The following is a 20,834-nucleotide window of genomic DNA, read 5'->3' as shown; positions in this document are numbered from 1 at the left end:
AAACACAGAATACTGTAAACTGAATAAAACTGTCAGCTTCACCAAGAGATAATGTGATCATGAACCCATGTAACGCAGCATGACATAGGCACAGTCTGTCTTTCTAACCACCTCGCTGTAGAGAATGGATTACTGTATTCCATGGATGCAGTGCAATACTATTAAAACCCTTCTACTGCGATCAGCATAAGATTAAGGTCTACAGCAAGATGTAAGAGGAAACTTTTGTAGGACAGAAACTATGGAAGTGTTATATGTTCAAGTACACTTTTACAGATTTAAAGTAATAGAAGCTACTTTGGTTTTATTTCCTAAACAATAATATAGTGAGGATGTTATTTTAGTGTATGGATTTTAGTTGCAAATCAAATGTTGTTTTCTATATACATGCATCTTACGGTATTCATTCTGCTTGCAAATAATTAACCTTACTTGAAAATATTTTGTTGCTCAAAAAGCATTTCAGTGCACTATGCAGTTTTTCACAAATAGAAAATGTATTGATAATATTTTCACATAAAAGCAGAAAGTGTCTCTAAATACAAAGTCTTTATAGCATCTTAAGAATCTTAAATCATGTTCAGAATATTCATAGAATCTGACAGACAAACAGTAGTTAGGAATGTCATAGCTTTGGGTTATGTAGACTGGATTTTGGGATCTTTTTTATAAGAAAAAAATCCCTGGTTTTTGGCAGTGGTAGTCACCTTCTTTTTTTTTTAAAGGTCTATATAAATTGATTCTGTGGCATTGTAATGTGTTGAATAAAATGCAGAATAAGGCTTGTTTTTTGCCCTGCATTAAAAAAATACATGGAAATGGGTAATCTTATGTAATTTTAGCATTATACTTTATATGATTCTTGAGTTGCATCTTATGGAATGTGAAAGAGTCTATAATCAGCCTAGGGGGTCTGAAAGTGTCAGCTCCTGTATCCTTTCTGCCAGTGTATTTGTGCTGCCTATAGTGAACATCCTCATATCCAGAGTATCTATATATTCACCTCGGTAGGTGGGATATAGCCTCCCTACGGAAAACCACACTGTATCTTTCCTTCTGACAGCTGTGCATACATCATGCTCCCCTTTCAGTGATTTGTTTTCTTTTTTTCCCCCAGATTAGCACTCCTGGGCCAGGCTGTAATGAGAGACTGGCTCGGTTCTCCCAGGATCCCCATCATCACGAGTGAGTATCATTTACATCAATGATCCCCCATCATTACCACTGCTCGGCCTTATTTATTATTGCCTACTCCTGGGCTGTGATTTCCCAAGGAGCCAGGAAGGTTCTTCTGCGCATTACAGCAACAAGGGGGACAGTTCCCACAGATATATTTTCTATATAGATATTATTTTTATTTGATTTGGCTTATACTTTTTTCCCCAAAGTGACTTACATTTATACAGTTGGACATTTTACTGTACCAATCTGCGTGACATACCATACTCAAAGGTAAAACAGCCTTTTGTTGTGTTTCCACCTGAAATTTAAACCAACAGGCTTCTAGCTGCAACTCCAGAGCCTTAACCACTAATCCACACTGCTGTCTAGACAGACTGGTAGGTACTGGCCTTAAGGTATAAATGGGTGTTGCCAAAAACGTCTCGGCCCACTTTGAATATTTGTTAATTTCCAGGTTTTTGTTGCAGAATTCCACATTTTCACTACAGATGGCCCCGCAACAATCTGTCATTAAATACATTTTGACTAAAGAAAAAAAGTAGGGCATTACTTTCTGGATAGTCCTCATAGGTAGAAAGTTAGAATATCAAAGTTACTGTGTAACAGAAGCTTTGAAATAGGAACACTGAAATGATTACTGATATAACCTATATCCTATTAAATATAACCTATTAAGTTATATTACTTCAGAATACTTTGCAAATGCTGAGCACAATAAATGAAAAAAATGTTACGTGGAAAAATGTATTTTTAACTTCATAATATATGTGTATATTTACTTATTAATTATCACATATTGACCATTAGCTTTGATCTAAAACATCTTTTTTTCTCTCAGAGCAATGAGGTATGCACAAAATAGTTCTGCACTACACTTTAAGCTCATTGCTTTCACACTAAATAAAAAGAACCCAAACACATTTGCCACAAGTATAAAAGAACTTGTAGTCTTTGTCAAAATCCTAAGAAGTTCCATAATTCAGAACTGTGTATTGCACTACAAGCATGTTTGCAATGGCCAGCAAAACATATGCAGAGACATGTGCATCTTCACAAGGTAATGATGGAAGGACAAGGCTACAAAATAATAACAACAAGCTGAAAAAAAAATCTTCTGAATACCTGTATGTTATAATCCAAAGGGTGGTCGTCCAGCAAAAAAGAAAACTCTAGAACAGTTCTCTTTTCTCCTACTCTTGAAAGGCTACAATTTTTCAAGCTTCTTTGAGGATCTCAGTCTATTCAGCAATGATAATTTACACCAGTTAAGTCAGTTATCACTTTAATTCATTCAGGAACAACTTGGAGAGAGTTCACACTAAATGAAAATGAGACGACCGTGTGGCTTTTTAGAATCAGCACTGAGGACCAGTGTTCTGGGTGTTGATCAATAAGAGGATCAGTGTGTTTGCTTAATACAAAATTGAAAAAAGATCTATATTATTGAGTTGTTTTGTGGTCTAGTGGTTGAACAATGTGTCAAAACAGATTTGTTTCTAACCAGTTTGCTTGAATATAAAGCTATGAGACGCCCCCATTAGATGGGAAGAGCCAACATGGACAAAATACCAACACTCCAAAGGACTAAAAAAAAGAGTCAAATCACCAATGTTAGAGTAGATACTTTTACATATCAAGTGGTAAGGCAGATTAACCAACATCAGTTTTCTCTGATGTTGTAGGCACTGCAAGTATCAAAGCTACGATCATCCATTATTACCTCCATTGGGTTTGTCAAGTCATCCAGATGTCCTACTCTTGGCTTCCAAAGAAGCTTCTCTTTTTCCATCTCACCCAAGGCAATCACCCCAAAGGAGAAGAAGTATTTCAAATGTATAGTAAAAGCAAACTTGACGAAATAAAATATCATTGTCAGCGCTTTGGAAATTGAAACCCCAAGATATCAAAACGAGGAAGCAAAGCAAAATCATCTAACATGGCTCATCATGAAAGGATTTTGTAGCCACTAGCTGATATATCCTAAGACAACACCAGCTCAATCTGCCAGGGAACCGTTATTGGCCTTATGAGTCATTTTTGTGTTCATGGAAGACAATCATCCTGCTATTCCAAGGGATAGTGAATGATTATGATTATTTTTTTATTATTTTTTTCCTTGAGATGCCCTCACATAGGAAGATTTACCAAATATACATAATATAAATTATGTGTAAATATAAAGAATGCAATCATGCAAGTACAGTAGGATCTCTACTTCTTTGAATTTAACATTCATGTTTTTTTTGCAATTTCATCCATCTGATTGAGTCTTGGATGGAAGAAGAGCAGTGATTGTTAAGTGCAACTTTCAAATTAGCCAGGCAATACACTTGGATAGTGAGACAAATCTAGCGGGTGAATGAGCCTCTCCCTTCCCCCTTCAAGAGACCCAATACCCTTGATCTGAGTGTGGTCTTGTTTTTGTATTGTAACGAATGCTTACAGTTCTGTATCAGCAGCTTGGGGACTGGAAGGCTGGAGACAGCTTTACAGGCTCACTGACAGTTTTATTAGCCTTGTCTTTACATTGGGGCTTGCTAGTCTTGCCAGCAGCTATATCACCCTGAAACTCACTACTGGCAACCAACTGAAGCTAAGGAGGTGTGTGCCTGGTCAGTACCTGGATGGGAGACCTCTTGGAAAAGCCTGTGTTGCTGCTGGAAGAGGTGTAAGTGGCATCAGTAGGATGTGCTCACCCTGCGCTCTGTGTGGATCCTAATGCCTTAGTACAGTGATGGGGACACTGTAATTTACAAAAAATGGCACCATCCCATGGATGTGACATAAAACCAAAAAACATAGTGGTGTTAGCCCGATATCCTTCCCAAATTACCCAAGGCTTTACCAGTCAATACTAATAATCCCTTTCTATTAACTGGCTTCATTGCTCTGTTCATCTCTCCACTGGTAGCTGATGTGTGTTGAGTGTACTAGCACACTTTGGCTATAGATGCAATCAAGGTGAGTGCTTCACATTGGTGTTCATGGAGAGGAGACCCCATTATCCGTAAAGCACTTTGAGTGGAGTGTTAAGAGAAGCGCTGTATTAGTGTATGGAATAGTATATTAATAATTACCATCATCATCACAGAGCAGGGATTAGCTGGGAAGACAGAGAGAAAGTGCAGGCATCTGGTGGACGCAGAGGAGGAATTCACGTTGTTTATTTTAGCTGAGTAAGTTTCTGATCACTTTTTGTTTTAGTTATTTTAAGTTATATTAATGATATTTTAATTAACTTAAAGACAATTCATTATTACTTTAATTATCATTAAGGGGGGCTACTTATATTTTTTAATCATAGCATATGTACTGTATAAATATGGTATAGGGAATATGGTATATTGGTTGACACCTAACCTTTGCAAATGTCACCTAACCCTGGAAATGCAAAACAAATGCTGCATCAAACAAAATAAAGACCTGTATAATCAGTGTGTATAAAAAAACAGTAATATAAGCACCATGTAGGTATCTATTCCATGTTTATAATGCATGGTTATAAATAGCAGATTACTATACCAGTCAAAGAATTAAGGGTTACTTAACAATGTAAAAGGGAACTGAGAGTTCACAAGTGCTGTCTTTGCACAAGAATTTGAAGCTGGTGCGGAAGGGTTGTCTCAGGAACTGATCTAGATTTCTGTGGGTAGTTCTTTCCATCATGAATGAAGACATTGCTGTAGAAGTGAGGTTGCAGAAAGGTTGAGAGGAGACATATAAGAGACTGAGATAGCAAAATGTTTGAGAGAGTGGAAAGAGAAAACTGTGGGTGCGTACAGCAATAGGAAGCCGATGGGGGGAAGATGGTAGTTGTTTGCGAAGAGTGATTAAGAGATAATATATGGTGAGCAGATAAATGACAGAGATGATTCCAGCTCTAGGTGAGCTGGAATGGATGGATGCTAGAAATTCTGGGAAAGAAGAAGTTTTAGTAGTCAAGGGGGAGATTACCAGGGTTAAAAGTTGTGTAGAACAGCTGGAAAGGAAGGTGCAGGTGGCATGAGTGTTACCTTCTTTAAATAATTGATCTTTCATGTGTTTTGGCATGCTGTCTGTCTCAGAAGTTGAATTGTGAGGATCAATCAGGTGAAGGTTGTAAGAACCTTCAAGTGAAGTTGCTGTCTTAGAATGTGTGCACAAATTTTGTCATGGAACAAAATAGCTAATCCTTCCACTCCAAAAAAATGAGATTGCTTCCTGTGGTGATATCTGGGTCCTCCTAAAGGAGGTGTTAGATTAATGAGGCCTTAGAAAGAACTTGAGGAAATGAGAGCTTGGTTTTGTATTCTTGATTCCCTAACTGCTGAGAGCCTGTGAACTGAACTTAAACCTGAGTAGAGGAAAAGTACTTTCTGGTGTCATTTAAGATGAAATATTTCAGAATGAGTTATTTATTTGACCAGATTTTGTTTTGGCCTGTACAATATCAACAAAAAAGAAGAAAAACACCAAGGGAGTAAAATGTATTATGACAATCTCTCACATTGCGAGAGAGTGAAGTCATTTGCTAATACTCAATTCTATAAAAAACATGTTTTTTAGGAATTTGTAGTCTAGATGTTATTAAATCAATACTGTAAGTGATTCTATACTTCATGATAAAAGTTACTTATTATTTAAAATTCTTCCATCAGCATCAGTTCTCTTGTATTTATGAAATGTGGTTGAGAAAAGTGTTTTTAATAGGAGAAGCCTCAGTGAATTGCATTTATCTTTAAAATATCAAAGAATTCTTTTTTTTATTTAGCTCAGTATTCACTAAACGTATAACCGGTATCAAACTCATCAGCTGGGAAATACTGTATGTCAGGGTTTAAGGAGAATATCTGTTTTACTAAATACCCCCAAAAGCCAGAATGCTAGCACCAGACTCGTTGACTATAAATATTGTTCTCTGGATAATTTTGTCTTTTCTTTTATAGTTCTTGGTTCAGTCCTGGAGCTAGGAGGGAGCACAGTCAGGTAAGGAACTATGTTAATGTAGATTCTGTCTAAATGAATGTTTGCCAGTGTACTTCCATATTTTTGCAACTATTTTCACAAAATTGCATAACAAATAACATTGCTGCAGTGGTTTTGGGTAGTGCCCTGAACTGTACTTTTCCTTGAATGCACTCTCCTTTAGGTGCAATTCTGAGTTGTGGAGAAGAGAACATGCTAGTTATAGATATTGTTCTCTTTGAGCCTTCCTCAGATCAGTTTTGGCCCCTTCTGTTCAGTCCACATTTTGGTCAATCCTTAGGGCCTTGTTACTAACATGCAATACTTTCTTGAAATAGTGTATGTATGAAGTAATTATAAATGACATTTGGAAGTCCAAATATGAAGTGTCACCCATGTTGACAATAGTCCGACAATAGTCCTGTAGTAGACAGAAGATAGAATGCATTGATATTTCCATCTTTGAAGACCAATTTAGTTAAACTAAATTCTTGTTGTTTATACATCAGATAAGATGTCTCCATGTTGAATTATAATGTGACATTTTTGTATATTTAGGAAATTGTTACTTTGTTATAATTTCATGGTGAATAAGATTAACTCTAAAGTGTTGTTATCAAATAAAAAGTATTTCACCAAATACCTTGAATTAGATTATTTTATTTGCTTGATATCTGTGGGAGCTTCGTCTGGATTTCACAGTATGGTACAAAATACCTAAAATACCTACCTTGAAAGCACCTAAATCAACCTAAAAGCGGTTAAGGGCTCACTATGATGCTTTCCAAAGACATTAAAACCCTGCATATGGGGACCTAAGACCTGCAAACTGAAAGTTTTGAATTACTTGTAGATTCTTTAAAACAAATCTGTAATTTTCTTGTAAATGAAAACCAATTTTTGCATGCCTTTGCTGAACGTTAAAACAAAAACGTATTGATTTCTATTATGTTACCTTTATAATGTAATGTAATAAGTAAGGCATGCTATAGAATGACAGATCACTAAATAAGGTAGTAAACCATTGTCCTCTTAATGTTAAAAGTTTGTTCTTTTATTTATCTTGTTTCACTGTCCAAAACATAAGCTCTTTGCAATTTCTAAAATGTGTCTAATAATAGCTGTGATGCGTTAAGAATTGCAAATAATTAAAGTGCTACTATTCAATTACTCTTCCCTCCATTCTTTCAAAGCACAAGTTTTGTATCATACAGTTATTATATAGTCAACTAATGCATTCAGAATTGCAGTTTGCAAAAATTGATGTTGATTCTCGTTTTTTGTTCTTTACCTTTAAATTCCATATTGATTACAAACCTAGAAATATTGCCTGTGAAACTTTCCAGAAGCAGAAGTATCACTGCATTAGAAAAAAAAACACCTACTGGAAAATTAGTGCTGTCACTGTGGTTGGAGTCCTATATGGCCAAGATAGCGCACCATGGCCACACAGTCTTTCTCAAAGGGCATTTTATGACCAATGACATTCACCACCTGTTCTGGCCTTAGGTGACATTTTGCCCCAGTGCTATTTTTCATTTGACTGGCCTGAGTTTTAATATTTGTGCCCATTTTAAGATCATATGGGTGTGGATTCATTAATATCATGTGACTAGGCATCTGGTCCTACACTGATACCCCTGCCACTGATTTGTTGTTAATATCTGTGCTCTTTCACGTTATAAATTTAATTGGTCTAAGTCAGTACAATTGCCTGCAAATTTTGTAATGAAAAAGCTGGCTTGCTACCAGTTATGATAGTCAAAATCTCCACATACATTGGTGCCAAAATTTACTGTTACATGAGATCATCATTTGATATACAGTAATATCTCTAACAGATTTTTGCTGATTTGAGCTGATGGACATACTTCCCCTCTTCTCTTTGTGCTTCCATAATACAAATGCATGTTTTTTTTTACTTTTTTTAGTTTTGTTTATGTACATTGCTTACTAATATTTCTAAATATGGAAATTGAAGGCGCCACATATTAAGTAATCTACACTGCAGTGAAAGAGATCATCTACTACCTTTGCCACACTTTAAATTGTATTTATACTCATTATATTGGGGATCAGTGCCTTTTGGTTTAAGGGTTACACTCCTGTATGTTGGCTTCAATTTAAATAAAATCTGTTCTCTCATTGTAGACTTAAATATTTAATTTATTAAAGTGTTCCCAAGACACTGTAGGCTGTTGTTTGGACAGTTGTGTTTAATAGAAAGATTCAGAAAATCTATCTATGCTCCCGGTGTCTGCAGCATGAGTTTTATTTTTAAGTTGTGGTCAGATCAACAAACCAGTTCTGTTTCTGTTTCTGTTTCTGCCAAGAATGGAATAATCATTGATTTTCCAGCCTCCATAATAATAAAAATGCCTTGCAAGTAATTTCCTTTTCTCTTAACCACTTTGTATATAGGAATCCACATTCTAGCAAATGTTTTTGAAGAGGATGATCTTTGTTCATTGCAGTGATTGCTGTCTCAATATAAGCTTTGTTTATGATATACCCTGGAGGATAGGTTGTCTACATACCCAGTGCATTATCTACTGCATTTCTGAAGCAAAATAAAAAGATGGGCTTTCTCTGTGTTTTTCTTTTAGAAGTTTCATAAAAGCCTTTATCAACTTGAATGGTCTCTTTTCATTTGAACCTAATTATTTGAATAGTGTTTTGAATGTTACAGGTGAAGACATGTATATTTGGGATTGTATACATTCATTTTCCAAAAATCCTGATCGTGAACCTCTAAACATTTCTTGACCCCTCTTAGATGCAATCATAAGAGGATCAGCCTTAGTGCCTTGTTTCAGGAGTGTGACATATGGTGAAGTTTTAGAAATGTTTTTCTCCTTTTAGAAATACCATATTCCAAGCAAGGATGTTCCTTGCTTTTACCTAGAACATTTTTGTTGAATGATAATTCGATTCTTGGCTTCTAGAAGGAACAGAATCAGAACTGGTCCGTTGGTCTAACCACAGCTAAAAGGGTACTGACTCTGCAGGCACTAGGAGCATCCCTCTTTTGGCATTATTGCATCCTGATCTATCTTAACATTTTTTAATTGAACTCTACTTGAATTCTTCTCCGTAGGGCTTGGAGTACATAGCACTTTGATCTCACATGTCTGATCTCAGGGAGAGCTGGTATTCAAATTTGTATTATTCTGCTTTTTGACAAATTTAAATTAAAAAATATCTTAAAAAACACGTCAGTTTGAGACAATAAAAGTGTTCTTGTAGAAGATGCAGATCACAGTCTCTTCTCAAAAACATAAAATAGCTTGGCCAAAATGTAAACAGAAAGTCCTTGCAGATGTTTGAACAACAAATGATTTTTTTCCCCAAAGGCGGAAAGTACAGAGAACAAAAGGAGAGTCTACAAAAACCGGTTGTTCAGACCAGCTGTCTGACTTGTTGGAAGGTTCTTCATTGTTTGGGAATGTTTCAGGTCTTCAGGGACTAGAAACATTTGCATGATTGAAGGAAACTTAAATGCACCAATGCAATAAGACATAGTGCTGTCTAAAATTATGCCTGGTGGTTTATGGCTAATAAAATGTATCCCTGCAATTTAGTATGACAACAGTCCAAAGTGTGTACCTAACTCACCCACAGAATTAAACAAAAATGAAACAGATTGTTGGTGTGGTCATTGCAACCACCTGGCCTGAATTCAGTTCTTTTATTAGAGAAATGGAATCTTGGCTGTAAGCTTTATGTTCTCAAAATCATTTTGAATTGAAGAATGCTAAATGTTTATAGGATAGGCACCAATGTATTTTAGAGCATCTAGCAACTCTTGTGATGTAGAGCTTTAATATTTCCTGCTCCTTCTATAGATTATTTTTGGTAACTGTTTTTATTGTTACACAGATAAAGGGGTGAAATACCGTGTATATCAAAAACTGCCTATGCTTTCACTTACACTAGGATTTTTGTTTAATGTTATGCTTGACAGACCTCATATAAACAACTTCAACCTGAAACCTTTTGGAAACATGCACTTTTCTTTGACCACTTGGGCCACTTGTCTCCTTTCTCCTCTGTACAAAAGTTGAAAAACTTTTTCAAAAAAGTTTTAAATATTTATCAACTTAAGGTAATTTAAATATATAACTAAAATGACCTTTCTATTTGTTGAGGTGATGATGATTATGAATGCTCACTTCTTTCACTCAGTGTTCAAATACTCACCATGCTCACTTTTAAAGGAAAGTTTCTTTGTCCCTTGATGATGTAATGATTTTGGATGAATTTTCTGTCCACCACTAAATGTGTGAAAACAAGCATTGTGTAAAAGCAAACTATAAATGTGGCAAAATAAATAAAAAGAACTACATATTTTGTTATTGGTTTTGAGGAATGTGTCTAACTATCATGCACTGCTAAAAGGTGGTATAAACTAGACATTCAGAATTAGTTTTCTGCATGATTTAAATAAAAACACAAAGAATTTATATTACTGTATAAGAATGGTGAACCATTCTGAAACAATGGCTTTTCACAGGAGATTTTAATATAAAGTAAAAGCCAGCTCTCCTTCTTTCTAGATTGGATAAAATAATAATACTGGATAGCTTACTCCTTAAAGAAAAATAGAAAATGCTACTAAGAAGAACCCAATTCATTGACCATATATAATCTAATGCTGAAGATGTCATTAATTTCTTTAAGCCAGTTTTTCATCTGGTCTTTCTACAAATTAAAACAAAAATAGTTTTAAGAGTTAGGAGGCATTTAAATGTATTCTTAGTAAAAAAAAAGATTTTTTTTGCACTCTCTAATACAGTTGGATTTTTGTTACATTCTTTGCTTTTGAATATATTATTTTGGTAGTACAGTGTTTCCTCGAAATGCTTAAGTGTAATTTGTTGCATACTTTTGACATGTAAAACGGAGCACTGAGAGTAAGAGAATGCTGTTATCCATGCAGTTATTGAAACTAAAGCATGGCACATCAAAAGACAAATTGTGAATCAAGTCCAGTCTCTTTAATACACATGAAATTACATGATAGAAGCGTGTTTTAATAACTGCAGAAATCATGGTTGGTACCTACTAATTCCCTTTGTATCAGGCACTAATACTTAAAAATACGCCTGCAAAGTTGGTACATCATTTCCTGAAGCCTTGAAGCTGAACCAGTCATGTCTTTACACTGCGATGACTTTGTTTCTCTGCAGCTTGTGTGGGATGCACGAACAGACAGAGGGCACAGGAAAAACTGCTCATTAAAAACTGCCAGCAGGTAAATACCATCTTGCTATTCTACCTCCGCCCTCTGTGAATACTGTATCGTCCTTTTCTTGTGTATCTTTATTAAGTATTTATTATTGATGTTGTATTAGGAATGGAGCTCTTTTTTTTACAAGCTGCTGTATAACCTTGTGCTGTATTGAACTTGGGTGTTGCTGTTTATGGTTACTTTTTTTTTCTTGCTCTCATGGTTGCAACTATTTCTTGTGGTTCTTTGCCTGTCAAGAACACATTAGAAAATACAAGGTTTTTACATCCATCATGAGAATTAATATTAAAAACATGTACATCTCATGCTGTAAATTGAAAGTTATCTTTTTCTGCCTGCAAGTTTTAAACAAATACATTATACATTATTTAATAAAACAACTACCTATACCTTTTTGGAACTGTAAAGAACATTGGATTCTAATTTTAAAGGCCTGGAGTTTGTTACTTTAATATTTAAAGGTAATTCTGGTATTAATATATTGATATCTAATTTTGGACTGTGAAGGAGCAGTGCTACAGCAGCTTTGCTTTCATAAAATGTATTGAACTATATTTGAATAGCTTTTAAATTTGTTGTTAACAGAACAAATTGAATTATCATAAGCAACAAGTAAGGTACTACACAAAACAACAGTGAACAATAAAAATGGGCATAAATTTAAAGTAGATTCATGTACATGTATCTAGCACTTTATGTGTAAGAGTTCATCATAATCTACAGCCTAGGTCAATATTTCCTCTGCATTTTAACAGGATCATAGATGATGTGCTTCTAGAGATACAAATCATAAGTTTATCATAGTATAGAGCAGGACTGTATTAACCCTGAGTCTATTTAGATGGCTGTTTGGGGTCTCTTGACTGACGGGACTGTGGTGAAGATAGAGCTGTCACCTTATCTCATGCATCAACGTTTGGGGCACTGTACTAAGTAGGCTATTTTGTACAAAAAGCTATGAATCTAGTATATTATATATTAATAATTTAACGTATACATATTATTTTGGCAGTTGTTGATTATTTTATTATTATTATAATGTTATAATCAGATACAAATGCATTATTTATATCCTGAAATATCCTAAAAATTAATTAATATCCTAATAATTCCTATTAAAATAGTTCCATAATGCAATTTACACTACACTACATTTTTATTTTTCAATTTTTAAAGTAAAATCTAAATATACTTCTAAACTTTGATCTCTGCAAAAACTGAACATTACTTCTGTTCTTTGATGGTTTTTTGACTATCATTGCTTAGTGTTTTTTTACCCACATGTGTGTTCATGTGTATTTCTTTGTTAAAATAATAAATAACTGAATAATAATGTATGAAACAAAGGAATAGACAATAATATTTTAATCTGTATGGAAAAGGTAACTGGGAGTTGTGGTACTGTTGTTATATGTAAGGCAGGAGTTTATTTTTTCTGCTAGCCTATGAGAGAAAGTGCAAGAGCAATTTACATCTGAATAGCTCTTTGGTGTTCATCTACTGATACAAATCACTGTGTTTTATTACACAGAAGTGACAAATGGAATTACAGCTCTGTTTTATTTGATCTTCAAAAGAGACAAAGATGTACACAGATTTCAGATAGCTTTCCTTTTCCCCAAGTGTCTGTAGCTGTTTGAAAAGCATCCCTTGTTTATCTTGAATAAAGAGAACTTTTGCTTCCAGTGTCACGTCAGCCACAACACATTTAGCACAATCTTTGTGTCTTAAAGGTGGAACTACATAATAACATGTAAAATTAGAATATGGGGCTTCCAAGTTTACATTTATTATTCACTTTAGGCAAATATAGCTGTTGGTTGTTTTTTATCTGCTGCAAGGGAAACACTCATTGTGATTGAATTAAAAATAGAACTGTGGATAACACATTCTATTGGTGTAAATCACTTGTGGCCATTGACAGCAAATGCTCAGTCTTAAAATATCCTTTGAAATCAAAGAAATGTAAATGTGAAATACTGTTCCTGAATTGTATAACATTATTTAGTTTTCCATTTTTTTATTTTCCTTTCTTTAGTTGTTTAGGGTCTTTATTCTATGATAATATGTGTGAACAAATATTCTGTATACTTGTACAGTACCCAGTTAATCATCTATGTCATATCCAGATCTAGAAATTTCTGTTGGACATTTTATTTAGAGGCCACAGAATATCAGTTTCAAATTTCTCCTCTTCATATTCCTTTTTCATTATTTTCACCAGTGTCCTTAATATTAGTTCATATTATTCTCACAGATTACTGTATTTGGCATAACATCTACTAGGAGGCACGTACTGTACATTAGCATGTACTTCAGGATATGCCATTGAAGAACGGGAATAAAATACATTCAGTGTCTGTTATTTAAAGACATTTTAAATACAAGGATTTCTTACATTTGTAAAATCTTGTCAGATCAAATGTTTTATTCATTCAGGGCAATCCAACATTATAAGCTATAATATGGCATAAAGTAGTACATCTTAGTTGTAATTCTAAAGAAATAAGTTGTTTATTCTGTACTTGATAGAATATTTTTCACTTGGTTTACTGCATATTCTGTTTGTGTTTCCCAATGGAAAACTGACTGTTTTTTTTTTTTTTTTATAAAAATGCACAAAATAGGATCATTCATGAGATACATTGCCATGTTTTCAGAAGGTGTGGGCAGACTGGTCTGTTCTTGTGAGACAGATTCCCTTCAATATACCAATATCTGTTGATTGTCTGGAGAAAATAAGAGCGCATTTCCATCATTGTTGTGTATTTACCATGACAACACACCCTACAAAAGGATTTTATTAGTGCCTTTTTTATTTACATGACCTTCTGTAGTAGGCTAACAAAATGAAAATAAACATCAAAATGTAAAGAACTAAAATATAGCATGAATCTTGAAAAAAAACAATTTAGCTGGCTTTTGACTTTGGGTGTAAAATGAAACAGAAGAAACTGTTTAAATTATTTTTGTTTTTGAGAATTGCAGTGCAGTAAGTGAAAAGACATTCAAAATATGTATTGAGGTATAAGGAAGATAAGGACTTCAAGGGTCACAATCTGTGCTCTTGGTCTCATGATAAAGATTAATGAAACTCTGTGACAGAGTGGCAAAACGTAACATTCCTGAAACTGGATTTCTGTACTGGCAGTCTTTGCCTGCCTTCAAGAAAAGTGTCAAGCTAAAAAAGTAAGTAACTTATTCAAGACTGCTGTGATCTAAGTCATTAAAGACTGATGCACTTTCCAAAGGTAATAATCTGAGTTGCTATTGTGTGAATACACATTACACCTTTTGCTACTGTTTACCTAGAAAATCTAAAAAAACTTGCAGACTTGATAGTAAATAACACTACATTTGTCTTTTCCTAAGTGTATTTTGATAAGGATTTTTTTTTTATTCATTGTAAGTGCGGTATGAGGATTACATTTTTCAGATAACTTTGTGAAAATCTCCACGCTCTCATTAATATCACTACAGGACAACCCCCTGCAGTGCTGAGCTGCAAGGGAGAGGTTGTTTCTCATACCCTGGTCATATAAATTGGATCTAAGGCCATAACAGATGAAGTCACAAACTAAATGCGTGTTTATGATCATTCTGCAGTCACTTAGCTTCACTCGGTTTTTCCTTGTTGTGCATTTCCAGTTTCCCCTTTGGGTTTTAATAGGTTCTGACAGCAGGGTTTTTTTGGCTGGCCAGTATGTGATCACACTAGTCTGGCTTTCCTCGGCTCTTTTGCTCATCGTAACTTTCTGCTGTTTTGACACTCGCAGGGCTCCTGCACTGTTGTACAGCTGATGCCCTGTCCAGGCCTATATGTTTCTCCTTGACAATGAGTGTTCTTGCCAAACGCCAGGAACCATAGTCACATCTGTTTGTCTCCTCAGCTCATCTGAATCTGCTAGGGAAGAGCTTATGACCAGAGGGTGGCTGTGAGTAGGCCTGATACACTGACAGGCCTCGGTATGCACAACCATTCAGACTGGGGAGCAAGTACCTGTTGTCGTTCTTTCAACATTATCCCAATTGACATTAGTAGCTTCAGTCCCTGTCACCACTGCATCAAAAGCCAAGTTTTCAGGCAATACAGTCTTAGCTTTTTTTTTCTAAATACCAGGTCTTTCAAGAGAGATATCTACAAACTATTTATATATACTGGCTTGTAGCAAGATTGTAGCAAACTGAAAGGATTGCAAAAAAAAAAATGCATTCCTGCCAGTGGTGATTCTTTGTTACTGTATATAAATTGGAAGAAACATATTGCTGACCTAATGGCTAATTAAGGGTCAGGCTTGCCCATACTTTTGTGTTGTTTGACTGCATGTCTAAATATTTCTTGAAATATTTCGGCTTGCCTTTAGTCTGCACCACAATGTGCGTATAGAATGACTTGATGTTTGTTGAACGTGTGCTTGGCTGATTTTATTTTATTTCTGGTAGATGCCAAGGTGTTTAACCTTACCTTCAGGGTTGGTTTCAGCCCCAGTTGTAAATGAGAGACAGGGGCTTCTTATGTGCTGAGCACAACTGCATTGCTCTCCTGCCCTCTCACTCCCCAGTGTAGAGCACTGCATACTTAGAGTGATGGAACTGGAATTACATTGTTTCACCAGGGACAGCTGGAGTGGATCCTTAAAGGTTAGATTGTTTGGCTTTAAAAAAGGACAGTGTTTTGTAGAAACCACATTTGTGCACTTCACAAAATACTCTGATGTCCCTGAGCACCTCTGTCATTGTTAGGGTTAGCATAGACCCATTGGTAATGCAGAGTACATCACATGATATGGCCATATTTGAACATTTGTGCTGGTAATTTTTTCCATTGTGTCCATGTTTTATACTTTGGTTCAGATTTCAATTACCAATTAAATCTGTATTTAAAATATTTTATCTCTTTATGTTGTGAAACATACTTACTTACACAACAAAAGAGTTCCTGCCACTCGACAGACATACTTTTCCATTTATTCTGTTTCATGTGCCACTTTACTTATTAAATAGCAGAATCAGAATGTGTATTTTGGTTCATTTTCTTCAGAATAATTCATTCAAGAACCGAAAATGTGTCATAATTATCGGTATCCTCTGATGGAGAATGCAGTGTAATTTACATTTACACAACTTTCTCTGAACAGTTAATTTAAAATCTAAACTTTGCATATTTGTATTTGAAATCGTTGTAATTTCTTGGTAGTTGTATATGACAAAACATCATGCCATGTAGCCAGTCTCAAGAATCAGTCCTCTTAGTATAGATGTATCAGTCTTCTATGCCACAGTATTTTCCTTTAGTACAAAACGGAAGAGATTGCTGACACTTTGTGATACCACACCATCATAATTAAGTACTGTACCTTAACTAGGTGGAAAATGTACATTAGTGTATCCAAGCATGTTGATCATTTTCATGCAGACAGTAAGCTACTGTACAGTCATTCTAATGATGTACTCAGTAACAGCCATTTGATCTTCATTACTCAGATGGGACATGATTATAACTTACGCTGTCCTTGTATTAATTATATAATAGCTCTTTATGTAGATTTTAGTGGATAGTAATTTTGCTCAATGAATCAACAATTCATCTTACAATTTAAAATCTAAAAGTGGTGTGTACAGTATGTGCCCATGGGAATCTTTTGCATTTATACTGTCATTATATTTACCTAGAGTATACAGTTGTATGCAAAAGTATGGGCACCCCTGGCCAAATTACTGTACATGTTTTGTTGATTTTCTAAGTGAAAAGACGTTAACACAACCTTTGCAGCAAACGAACAACTTATTTTTTAAATCTCTTAAATTCAGCAAATAAATAGTAACTGTGCATTACAATTTTCAGAAATATGTCAAGTTTAAACCTTAATATTATGTTTAATACATTTTATCATAATTGATTAAAAACAGGATTATAAAACAGCACTTCCGTATTTTGATCTGCAATCTGCTGATCATAGACCTAGCACAAAAAAAAGCTTTCAATAATGTAGCATAATTATTAAATAACTATTTATTTTATTTCATGTTTCAACATATCTGCAAAATAACACTTCTGTTTTCTTCACTTTTTTTGTTTTAGATTGCTTCAGTAGTTCACAACACTTTCCCCTTTGACAACAGACAAATCACAATGCTTGATTCAAAGTAAATATAATGTGTTACATTTTATCAAATTTTATTAAAGCATTATTATTATCATTATTTTATTTTATATAAATTCTCATTCAGAATTCTGGTATCAATATGAGAATGGGAAAAGGGTCAGATAACTTCTCAGTGATTTAATAGGGGTACAGTATATCTCAGTATGTTGTCATTCTGTACAGTATGCCCCATTTCAGTGCATCATTATTCATCCAGTGTTCCACCTCTACAATAATTTTATACTTATCCTTAAAGCTTATGTCTTTTCACCAGCTCTTGGATTTAAACAATACACCTTAGTTCTTCTACAATTTCATGTAACTGGCCCCTGGAAACAACATGGAAAAACAATGAACATTTCTTATGCATCATTTGTTGCTGTCATAAAAAGTAACTTCCACAAACACACAAAGCAATATACTTGAAATAGAGATGTCAGAACATGACAGCAAATATATATTTCCAATGTGTAGGTCCCCAGTGTTTTACCTGTCTATCTGTCTAGTCCTGTGGTTGTCTTTCTAAATATGTCTGAAGCCTTTGATTTCTGGGTGTTGGGGTGGGTTTATCTGGCTCTGATAAAATTGCAATATTTGTAGAATCAGATGTTACTCTTTTTTTTCATAAATCATCTAGACACCCTGAAATCACAAAGAGAAAGAGTAAAAAGAACTTCAACCTTTTTAAGTTTAGTGGCCGTGAATGATTCCAGTATAGGTAATAACATCACAGTGCTTATACAACCAAGCATTGTAGACTTTTGCTAAATCATGATGCAAGAAGTTGCATATGTGCATGGAAATATAGTAATTTGACTTAAATACAATGTAAAAAAGGACATTCCCTAAAAATACTGTTTCTCTGTATATGACGGCTAACTTTCACAAACCTATAGTTTTTAGGAGGATGTTTCCTTCAACTCACCAGAATTAAAAATCATGCTATATGCTCTGGCACGCCACTGGAGAGACCTGTAAAAACCTGCAAAAGACAGAACAAAAAGTGACCCAGATGTCAAACAGAACAGAATTTTACATCAAGAAAAATGTACTTTTAAAATCACAGGGAGTGTTTCTTCAAAGTCACGAGTTCCTAATTATTTCAAACCATGTTATCTGATCATAGCTATATTTGGCATTTTAAATGTTCACATTTTTAACTGAATCTTTTTTCCAAGTTTTTGAAAAAAATGCTTTCTTCTGTGTACACCTTTATTAAGCTTTCTACACCATTTCTCTTTTCTGCTGCTGTCCACCTTGAGGACATTTTTGGCCTTCAAGTATGTCTGCCTATGTTGGTTTTTTCTTATCTAAAAAATGTTACAAAGGCCTTTTTCCCCAAGCTCAGACCATATTTTTTATAGTATTTGATGCCGAAGTCTTTGCTTTATGAAGAAGAGAAAAAAATCTCACGCTCACCTTGGCTACTGATCAAAGTGTTGCTCTTTGCAAAGACGAATGGTTCATTTATGCTGAAGGAACAGGGCTGCCTTTCAGACTGTCATTGATTTTAAATTAAAAAGTAACTGCCGTGTGCTACATGGAGGGTGACAACAATAACAAAGTAGTCCTTACTTAGTGCTATTTGTTGCCTCTCCCTCTTTCCATGCTGTGGACTTGGGGGGTGGGGGAGGCCTGAGTACCTTAATCTTACCGATCAATAGTCCAGATATCTCAATGCAACATAACAGGTAATCAATTCTTTGTAAAATTACTCAAGCAAAACCTGCAGCTAGTCCTACACCATAGGTCTCCAGGTTCAATGGGATGACTTTATTTTTTTCCATTTTTTTTTTAATTTTGTTTTCTTTGCTTTAAAGAGACCAGTAAAACAAGTGCCATTTCATTTTTTTTTTTACTGGAGACAGTGCTGTATTGCGTGGTCCTTGACTTAATGAAATGGGTATTAAAGGCTGATGGAGACCTGCCAGGGTCTGCATAGACCCAGATTATGAATCGGAAAAGCCAATTGCAAGGGGCATTCTAAATAACTTCCAGGATGGAAAAAAAAGTGGCTTACACAGTAGTATTTTTAGAGATGCTACATCTTTACCTTTTGTGATCCATCCACAAAAATGTACCAATTGCCATTGCAGATTTGTTTTAAACATGATCAATATAGTTCATTTTAGCTATGTTTGCTCTTAGCTTACTAAAGTGTTTTAAATAATGTAATTGTCTTGATGTACTGTAAACTATAGGTAGCAATTCACATCAATGTTATATTTAAACATTTTTTTGACAGCACAGAAATTTTTCCTCAATTCTTCCTTTCATTCAATATGTTTTGCCTTTGAAGACAGAATAAATGTTTCAATTTTCTGGTTAAAACAAAATACCTGAAGTGTAATGATACATTCTGTATGTACACAGTTGAAACAAACTTGCTGTATTAAATTAACAAAGACAGGGCACACACATTTGTTTTGTCCTGCTAAAGCCTAATTATAGTCCTTATGTCATGAAATAAAGGGTATTCTTCCCTAGTAGTTCAGGCAGAGTTATATAAAATTGTGTTTTTGTAGCTTCAAGCCTCACTTATACATCCCCTTTAAGTGATTTTTCACAATGTTTGTCTCAGCAAGCTGGCTGAGATGCTCCTGTAGTTGAAGGTGCTGGTGACAGTGAAGCATTAGTAACCTATTGATATTTCACCGTCTGTATTGTCGACTCTTTAGATAATTAATCTTAACTGTTTCCCTGTCAAAAGTGACACACTCTTTGATTTTTTATGAGGCAAGGGAGATTGCCAGATTTGAAAATTAAAAAGCATTCCTTTTATATTATTCATTCAGGTAACAATTTATGATGCCAGGGTTTGGGCGCTGAACACTTGTCAGCAAACATAATTATGTTTTGATATAAACAAGATTGGTGGCTTTATTATGCAGCTCTGTCTTCATTGACTGTGTAGTGATTTAAGCTCAGATTGTGCAAGCTTCTGTGTTTATGTGCTGTCTTTTTTTCTCTCTGCTCATCGTTTCTTTTGCAAATTAATTTGCAGACAAACAAGCGTGCACTTAGGCTCGCTGTGCACAGGTGACATCAAGCGTAGAAGAAAGGCCGCACCTATGGGGGGACCAACAACAACAGGTAAATTTATAACCAGTATCTACCTTCAATTTTTCCCCTTCTCTGACAGGCAGATAGTTTTTGAGTTTCTATTAGGCATATTGCATGGATGACAGCGTTCAAAGATTGGTTACATTTTGTTCCGACGGCATTAGTGCTCTTAATATGGCCCATCAGCTACTGTCATCCTTCTAGTGTGATCTATGATTCCCTCATCACTCTTCTATAAATCACTTACT

The 20,834-nt window shown here is 34.9% G+C and overlaps 1 protein-coding gene across 2 annotated transcripts in view; it reads left to right on the top strand.

Moving 5' to 3' along the window:
• The window catches only part of LOC102688285 (G patch domain-containing protein 2), a 96,581-nt gene that overhangs the window by 59,619 nt on the left and 16,128 nt on the right, over positions 1 to 20,834 (top strand). Inside the window, exons 6-9 of one of the 2 annotated variants that reach the window (XM_015346019.2) lie at positions 1,118 to 1,185; positions 6,108 to 6,147; positions 11,316 to 11,380; positions 20,528 to 20,616. In XM_015346019.2, the coding sequence (XP_015201505.2) occupies positions 1,118 to 1,185; positions 6,108 to 6,147; positions 11,316 to 11,380; positions 20,528 to 20,616 (262 nt within the window). Of the gene's footprint in view, positions 1 to 1,117; positions 1,186 to 4,273; positions 4,359 to 6,107; positions 6,148 to 11,315; positions 11,381 to 20,527; positions 20,617 to 20,834 lie in introns of those variants that run through there. The other variant, XM_015346024.2, reaches the window with a different exon arrangement.

Source organism: Lepisosteus oculatus, chromosome 2 (genome assembly GCF_040954835.1).
Source record: "Lepisosteus oculatus isolate fLepOcu1 chromosome 2, fLepOcu1.hap2, whole genome shotgun sequence".
Lineage (NCBI taxonomy): Eukaryota > Metazoa > Chordata > Actinopteri > Semionotiformes > Lepisosteidae > Lepisosteus > Lepisosteus oculatus.
Note: the sequence above shows the minus strand (reverse complement) of the source record. Positions and strands in the feature narration are given on the sequence as shown.